We start from the raw sequence: 9,402 nt of genomic DNA, 5'->3' as shown, positions 1-9,402 counted from the left end.
CCCTAAAAGGGCCCAAGGGCCATGCCCTGAATGCAAAGGTGACCACTGGAGATCGGTCTGCCCTCTGAAGCAGAGGCCCCAGAGCTCAGACCCATCCTACCAGTTAGTCCAACAGGAATGAGAGGGCCTGGGGCATACTCTGCTTTGTCCCTCTGGCCAGACCATCATCTCCATGGAGGAGCCCTGGGTAATCATGACTACGGAAGAACAAGAAAACAGCCTGTTGTTAGACACAGGTGCAAGTCTCTCGGTCTTTCTTTTCAATCCTGGCCTTCCTTCCAGCCATCACACCTCAGTGACAGGAGTCACTGGTGAGGAGGTAATATGCTATTTTGACAACCCTTAGGCTGTAACTACTTGTTAGATCCTTCTTGCATATCTCTGTCTTCCTGAGAAACCACTTTGAAGATACTACCATGTATTACAGCAGCCATTGATATTTTCCTACTAATCTATCCATAACTCTGTAATGTTTGTATTGTCCCTATCCTATTTCGTGAATGGATGCATGTCTATTATTATGTGTTTCCTACAACAACCATTGAGAATAGTTAGTGATTATTCAATAAGTCACTCATGTATAGCTCTATTTATTTTCTTTAGAAGCCACTTTGAAGATAACAAAGTATAGTACAACAACTATTGATAATCTCCTACCTCTGTTGTCTGTAACTCACTATTATTTGTCTATTTGTTTTCCTGAGAAACTATCTTGTAGATAACAATATGTAAAACAATAACCATTGATAATTTCCTACCACTTTGTCTGTAATTTGGTAAGACCCCCTATTATTATGTTATCCTTCTTTTACTCTTAAAAAAAAAAAAGTCTGGCTCTCTAAAGGGGGAAAAAAAAATAATGGTGGTGAGGGAAAAAGGACACTGTGCTCTTTCATGTCCTGGAAGTCACTTTTGTCAGGGAAAGAGAACATGCAGCAATGGGAGGAGGTTCAACGCTGCCTGTCTCTGTGTGTACCTCTGTGATCAGAAGCAGAAATCAATTTGCAGAGCACAGATTTCCGTATATTTGGAGCATAGGGTCCTCTTTGCCAATACTGGGTCCCATAAACTGTGTGCAGGTTTCTTCAATAACATGTGTATCGCTGGCTGCCCTAAGAGTAGAATCAGAGGTAAGCAGCTGCTACTGGGCCAGGAGCTGAAATAAACTGAAATTAGCCAGAATTTAGAGTCCAACATCTGCCTGAGAATTGCAAACCTTCAGTAGAATTTAGAATTCCCCAAAAATTACATCAGACCGATTCTGCCAGTGAAATTGTTGCCTAGGCGGGGATACATATTTGTTGTCCTTCCTATACCACTATATTTTCATAATCCTATCTCCACAGTCATTTTGATAGGGCAGTGCCCATCCTTTTTTCTTGCATTTGAGTTCAATGGGCAAGATATTAAAATTTCATGACCCAGAGCAACTGACCCCATTCCTTAACAGAATCAAGGAATTGCTGAAGCCATCAAGCACACTACCCTGAATTGTCAGGAAAATTGTACAGTTCTAGGTTAGTTGTTACTGGCTACCTCTCTGTAGCCCATGCAATCCAGGAGAGTAGTGTATAACTGTAGTTTCTCTCAAAACTGGAATTTAGAACTTAATGGAGCAGGAAACAGAAATAGAGCAACTTCCAGAAGTTGCTGGTGAATTTTTCTGGAAGTGATGCTAGCATGATATTGGGGCACATATGTTGCTAATGAAAATGGAGCTGGCTCTGTCTCCATCCTTGCCAATAGCAGAGAGACTAAACTCTGTGGGAAACAGAACTTTCAACACTTGTGTCTTAGTCCATTCATGCTGCTATAACAACATATTGCAAACTGGGTAGCTTATAAACAGTAGAAATGTATCCCTCATTGTTCTAGAGGCAAGGAAGGCCAAGATTGAGACATAAGATTCACTTTTGGGTGAGGGCTTGTTTCTGGCTAGAGGGTGGCATATTGTGTTTTATACAGTGAAAAGGACAAGCAAACGTCCAATGGATTAATCCACTGATAGGATTAGCACCCTTATAATCTAATCACTGTTCTAATCCTCACCTCTGAACATTGCTGCACTGAGAATCAACCTTCTAATACATGAGTCTTTGGTGGAAACTTCATGTTTGAACCATAAAATCAAGTTAAATAGACTGAAGCTGGGTCACAAAATCCAAGTAGGCTCATATTATATTGAGGATCAAATTATGAGGTAGAGAATTGAAGAGTACTAGTCCACTGGAGGAGTATATGCAGATGAAAAAGGGAAATCTAGAGGGAACGTTTCAACCAAAGCCCTTATGTTTATGAAGGCATTTTATTTGGTGTCCATGATCATTAATACAGGTATGCTGAAATCTAATTTAAAAGTCAAAAGAAAATGATTGTATAACTCCTGCTTCATTAATTCAATATTCTTATAGTTTTAAACATTTTTCTATCTATTTCTCCCATGCAATTGGTTCCTAAGTCTGGGAAATATTCTTCAGTCTGTTTCTCTGGTGACCAAAGTAATTTATCTAAAACATGAATTTGACAGTTACTTTTTAAGTGCTTCATTCCCTCCCCATTTGCTACAGGATTAAATACTAATGCCTGAGACAGCATATTAAGACCATTTACTTAGGATTTCCCCCTGCTTATTTTTCCATACTCATCTGTCGCTATTTTCCTTCCCTTCCTACCCTCAGTGAATTACTGGTATTTCCTGGAATATGCCCTTATACATTCCTTCATGACTCAGTTCCTTTGGATATTGTCTGGAATGCTGCACTGTTGTCTGTCTGGTGAACTCCTGAAACTCCTCGTAGTCCTCTAAGACGTTCTGCCTCTTTGAAGTCTTTCCTGACTTGACAAAACAGAATTGAACACTCTTTCCTCAGGATTTCCTTTGTCTCTGGCTCACGGCTCTATTTTTAGCACCCACTGCTGTGAATTACAATGATTTGAAAATTTGAGTGTTGCTAGAGAGCATGAAAACTAACTTCTGTGCCTTCAGGATCTGGCATAGCTGCTGACACATAGTAGGGTTTCTAATTGCCTTTCAATATTCACAATTCTTTGGATAAACAAAATATTTGTGTTTAAAAACAGGAAGAGTCTGTCAACTAATTCGTGTTGATGACCTCTTACATCTGAGATTTGAATTCTAAAACATGTGACATTGATTCTTTTATTGATTTTATTAACATTTCCTCTAAGTTAGGCATGGAAGTACAAGGATCAGCAAAATTCATTGTTGCTCTACTGCCCTCATGAAGTTAAGAATTTATTGAGAATGTTGGTGTGGTGGTACATGTCTGCAATCCCAGTTACTCAGGAGGCTGAAGTAGGAGGGTCAAGTTTGAGGCTACCCTGGGCATCATAGTGAGATCTTCATCTCAATAAAACTATTACAGCATTTTTTACAAATTACTAAATAAAATAGAACATTTTAGTTTTGGCCCATGATGTCAGTCTGAAATTAACCGTACCACAAGCCTTTCTGAAATATAGGGTTAAAGCCTTTGTTTATTACACTGTAGCTTAGTTACTTTTCTTGTTACTGAGACAAAATACCTGACACCCAAAGTTAAAGGAGGAAAGGTTTGTTTAGCTCAGTTTGTAGGGGTTTCAGTCCATAATTGGCTGAAAGTGAGGGTGACATGGTCGACAGGCATCACAAAGGAGAAGCAGTCCATGGCAAGCAGAAAACAGCAATAACAAGTAAGCAAGGGACGAGACAAGCTTCTTTCTGTCCGTTACACTGTACCCAGTCTACTGAGGTTAGGGCGGTGCCAAGGTAAGCAGTGGACTGATTTAGTAGTCACCAGTCTTTAATCCTAGCACCCTTAATCCTAGCATTGCACTAAGAATCAATCACATACTCTAGACTCAGCCACCTCTGAAAAAGCCCCACCTATGTCTGCATGAGGCTTGAGGGGACATCTACACACAAGCCATACTGCTTTCCCTTTTTACTTGTTATGGTGCTGCCTTTTGTTTTCAAGCACAGAAAATCATTTCAGTTGATAAACACAACAGATTTAAAAATATGTAAAATAGTTGTACATTTTGTTTTAATCCAAATAAAATTTTTTCATCAGAAATTCCCCGGGATTTTTATAGTTTTCCAAGTGCTTTTGCATTTATAGCAGTATTTGGTCTCAGTTGTAGGGATGAGGGGAAACCTTCCAGAATCAACAACACAGGATCACATTTTTAGAATGGAGGGGCCACCTTTAAGCAGCAAGAGCTTATTGGGATACATTCAAGGGAATAAAGGTCTTAGGTGGTCCGTGATGTCACTGAAATTATCTACACTACAAGTCTTTCTGAAATGTAAGGTTAAAGCTTTTGACATTCACAGCCAATAAGGAATAAACAACTTCTACATTCTACTTCTTCTTCCTCTTCTCCTTTCTCTCCTTTCCTTTCTCTCCCCCTTCCTCTCCTTTTTATTCTTCTTATAAACTTCTTCCTTAGGTAATTGGAAGAATAAAAGAAGCTGCTGAGTATTGGCATTTTGAAAATGAAAACTGAGAAAATAAAAGATAAACATAGATGCTGAATTAAAAATTAAAAAAAAAATCATAGCCTCTGTGAAAATCAGTTATTAGAAAGTTTAAATAAGTTCTATATTCAAAGGGTTGGGTTTGGCTTTCTTCTCAGCTGGGCTGAGCTAAAACAAGGACAGACTTGGAGTGAGGCAGAACAGCATTGCTTAGGATTAGGGTTTATCTTTCTTAAATTTGGCTAAACGGCTCCTCCAGCCAGTCAGCCAGACCTGGTTACTAACTGGAAATTGCTGCAGAGCAGAGCTCCAAGTTTTTTCCTTTTAGGCGGCATGCTCCTGTGGTGGAGACATGTTGCTACAGGAGTTTAACTTTAAAATCCTCATTTTAATATGGAAAGAGATAAACAGAAGGCAAACTAAAATTGCTATTTCAGCTTGACTCCAAAACAGTTCTAATCTCCTAAATCAAAGCTAGGTTGTCTTACTAAATTGGGAGCATTGAAAAAAAGGTAGTTTTGTAAAATTTACAGTATCAGTGTAACAATTAGTCTACTACTGATATTTTTTCTTTCTGGGGGTATCACCAAAGACAGTCAGTCTCATTTATCTTTTAAGAATGGTTTGTAGGATTGTAAGTATTGCTTAGAGGCAAATCTGGGCTTGATCCTAACACTGCAATAAAATAAGAGTGGTAGAAGATGTGAAGCTTTCAAGGTGATAGTGTTTCCTTTGAGATTTAGGGAGGGAAGGAAATGGGGAAAGGACAAGACTGAGACAGTTAAGTTAGTCCTTAGGCTTGTGGGGTTAACAGACATACCAAAAAATTGGGGGTTAAAAATTAGACTAGTCTCCAAGGCTATAACACTAAGACAACACAACAGGAGACAAGAGGTTAAAACATCAGCTCAGCCTTTAAAGACTATGTGGTCAGTGGAGACACCACAAAGCCAGAGCCAAATAAAACAAGGTCATTAAAATCAAGCCATTTTAGTCACTTTTCTCACTGCAGAGACACAATACCAGACACCCATAACTTAAAGGAAGTAAGGTTTATTTTGGTTCAGTTACAGAAACTTCAGTGCAGTTCAGCAGGCTCACACACAGAAAACAGCTTGTGGGAAACGCCTGGGAAAGCTGCTCACATCATGGCAAGCAGGAAGCACAGGAAGGAGGAGCTGGAGTGATACATACTCCCGACAGGAAATCAGCTATGGCGCCACTGTGGTCCAATCCTCTCTCCAAAAGCCCTACTTATGAGCAAGTAAGGGCCTTTGGGGGCCATTTTCCATGCAAACCATAACACCACTAAAGTAAGCAGGGGAATGATCTGCCTTACTCCAAAACCCAATCGAGAACTTTCCCAAATGATAAGGGGAAAATTCCATGAAGTAAGGGACATAGACATGTGTAAAATGATCACTATAGTAACCTATAGTTACTTTTACTTTTATTAGCATAGTAAAAATCACACCTGAGGTGGGGACTTAGGCATGAGGTGGTTATCTCCAGGCTCTGGAACAGTATTATCCCCACTCTTTGCAAGTGAGAGCAGGTCATTCCCATTCTCTGGAACAAGCAGCAGATCAATGCCACTCTTTGATGAAGTAAAGCTGTCAGTACAAAGCTCTCTGCCATCTGTGATTCTAGACTTGATTGTCTCCATCAGACCTTCAAAGAATCTGAAAGTGAATGGCTTCTTCATATCTCCAGCCTTTCTGCAAATGGCAAAGTCCATGGTGGGCAGGACAACTGATGTCTTGTTTCGTGTAGGAGTTGGAGAACTGAACATCATGCCAACTCTTGGGCAGATTCTGCCTCCACCCCACTGAGGTTGTGAGGGCCAGCTTCCTCGTGCGCTCCCCATGGCACCTCTCTAGGGCTGCTGGAGCACAGTTAGGTTTAAGATTTCCACATTTAATTTAGTAAGTTCAGATTTGAGTTCTATTAGCTTATTCTCTGTCAGATCTTTTGGTTGGGAAGTTGAGTGAAGTTTATCTGCACCCCCAGAGGTCTCGCTCATGGTGTCTGGCATGAACAGGGAAATAAGACTTTTCTCAAAGGAGTTCAATTCTAATCTTTGGTAGAGAGAGTTCAGTTCTCCCCGGTGGAGAAATAATCAAGTGAAGAGAGCTGAAATCTAATCCTGAAGACTCAGATTCCTGGCCACGAGACTCAGACTGGAAGGGACCATACCTTGGCTGGTAAAAATGAGGACTCTGCTGGTAAGTGGAGGTCCTGGCCTGCATAGCGGATGCCTCTGGTGGGCGTCCACTTCTGGGGGGCGGGGTTGGAGGTCAGGTCAGGCCACAGCTGCAGACGGTGAGACTTCTGGTTGGAGGTTGACCCCTTTGCTGGATTAAAAGGTGCTACCAGCACTCTTCAAGGTGTTTTGGCATTACAAGGACGCTGTGAGGTAGGCAGTCCCTCAATTATTATCTGAAGAAGAGAAATTTAGTTTCCTGCCACAGTGGGTGATTATCTCTGGTGTACAAAACAAGTTATCTGGCATCTTTTTTGACAAGGTTTCACTATGTAGTCTATGCTGGGCTTGAACTAACTGTGTAGCCCAGGCTGGCCTCAAACCTAGCAATCCTCCTGTCTCAGCCTTCCCAGTAGTGAGATTACAGGCGTGTGCCTCCACACATGGCTCACGTCTTTTTACCACACTAGTTATTGAAATTCACTTGAAAGTGAGTTGAATCCTTGTGTTAACATTATATATACATAATACATAAATAAGTAATTGTCCCTTAAAGGGGTAAGAAGTTCAGAACCCCTGGGCTTGTCCCCTTCTCTATCTTCCCTGCCCAGATTTCCACAGGGACCCTGAGAACGTCCTGGTATTACTTGAATTTCAAGGATCCACAGAGCTCAGTAGGGACTAACATGGTCCCCCAAGGAAGTATCAGCAGTACCAGGGACTTGAAATAGCGGGACTCAGAAAGTAAATCTGACCAGTCACAATTGTCTTATGGGGTTTAGGAGTAAATCTACAAGAGTTTCCTTTTTTTTTTTTTAAATTTAAGTTTAATAAAAGCAAAGATTATTGCAGTTTGATAATTTATGGGAGAAGGGAAAAGACACACGCAAACGACAGAGAATGAGTTTCCAGTACTGAAGCTGAATTTTGTACCCCTCACCATTTCTTAAAGTGTGTCTGCCTATATTCATAGTGATGAGTTGTGAGAGGTGGAACGAGTTAGATAAGATCTGCCTGAGTGTCAACCCACCACATCCCCCCAAATCTACTCAGCTCTTATAGTTCATACTGTGGAGGAATCTGAACATCAGTCCAGTGAGGGCATGTGATCGGGCACTGTAGTATGATGTGTGGCTCTCCAATAAATTGGCTCTCCAATTTACTGTGTGGCTCTCCATTCGCAGGGAATAGCCTTGAGCAATCTTAGATTCTTGTGATTTGTTGAATATTCTGGTAATTCTTGCAAGCGTGATTTTGTGGAACATAATGTAATCCTTTGGATATTTCAGCTGTTCACCATGTTCATGTCTGTGTAGTTATATCCAAATTAATTTTAGCCCTTTTCGCACAGCCTAGTAATGTTCATTTTTGTTTTGCTTTGAAAGGTATTCTTGCCTAGATTAAAAAGTGAGAGTTGTTCTTGCTTGAAACGTGATGGCTGGTGAGGGATTTGGCCGTGCATATAAATACCTAAAAAGGGCAACTAGAGCACCCTAAGAATTATTTTGTTTTTTCTTTAAAATTTCTTTTAAACTTTATTAGTAGGTGTTTGCAGTTCATGCAGTTTACAGTCATCTTGTGGAGTGGTTACGTGTACATACCACAACTTGTTTCTGTTTTAATCTCCTTTTCCTTTCCTCTTCTCTTCCTCCCTCCTTCAATTCCCTATCCAATTTTTCATTCTTACTGATATTGCTAATCTTAGCTCATATTATGGCAGATGATGTTTACATTAATTGAGGTTCTTAGGTTCCTGTACATGGCATATCTTTATTCTACTTATTTCCCCTTCCCCTCCTCCTCACCCCTTGCACTTTCTCCCTTGGACCACTTCCCTATTGCAGGAGATCCAGCCCCTAGTCCAGTCCCCTTCTATCCATCCTCATTATTTTATTTGTCATTTGCCTCACTCAAATGAGAGATAACATACAGATCTTATAGTATTTTATATCCTTTTATATTCTACATATAGTATAGTATATTCTTATAATATTTTCCCCAGCTTGTGTATCTGGCTTATTTCACTCAACATTATATTTTCTAGGTGTATCCAGTTTCCTACAAATGTCTCAAATCTGTCATTCTTTTTTTTTTTGGTACTGGGAATCAAACTCAGGACCTTGAGCTTGCCAGGCAGGCATTGTGCCATTGAGGTATATCCCTAGCCCTGTCACTCTTTATAGTACAGTAGTATTCCATTACATATAGAAACCACATTTTTTTGTGCAATCACTGGTTGTGATGTTTCTAGGATTCAGCTATTTCTAGAATTTATTATGAGTTGCCCTTCTATAAATATTGGTATGAATGTATCACTGTAGTACGATGTCTTAAACTATTTGGGGAAGATACCTAGCAGGTGGATCACAGGGTCATATGAAATTTCTAATTATAGTTCTTTGAGAAATTTCCATACTGAATTTCATAATTGTACCATTTTACATTCCCACCAACAATGAAGGAGGGTTTCTTTTTCAGCACAGCCTTGTCAGCATTTGTTATTGTTTGCTTTCTTAATCATTGCTATTTTTTTCTAGAGTAAGATGGAATCCTAGCATTATTTTAATTTGCATTTCTCTGATGGCCAGAGATGTAGAGCATTTTTTTCATATGTTTGTTGACTGTTTGTATTTCTTCTGCAAAGTACCTGTTTATTTCTCTTGCTCATTTCTTCACTGGATCTTTAATTTTAGGTGGTTTAATTTTTTGGAGTTCTTTG

General features: G+C 39.9%; 1 protein-coding gene across 1 annotated transcript; it reads right to left on the bottom strand.

Moving 5' to 3' along the window:
* Positions 1-5,948: 5,948 nt before the first annotated feature.
* On the bottom strand, positions 5,949-7,861 carry Tpd52l3 (tumor protein D52-like 3). The gene is given in 4 exon segments (XM_005388749.2): positions 5,949-6,243; positions 6,245-6,339; positions 6,375-6,580; positions 7,753-7,861. Coding segments are annotated over 4 exon segments (705 nt in total).
* Positions 7,862-9,402: the final 1,541 nt, after the last annotated feature.

This window comes from Chinchilla lanigera, unplaced genomic scaffold (genome assembly GCF_000276665.1).
Source record: "Chinchilla lanigera isolate Chin_1 unplaced genomic scaffold, ChiLan1.0 scaffold00033, whole genome shotgun sequence".
NCBI classification, from domain to species: Eukaryota; Metazoa; Chordata; class Mammalia; order Rodentia; family Chinchillidae; genus Chinchilla; species Chinchilla lanigera.
The sequence above is the reverse complement of the archived record's forward strand: the minus strand, read 5'-3'. Positions and strand labels throughout refer to the sequence as shown.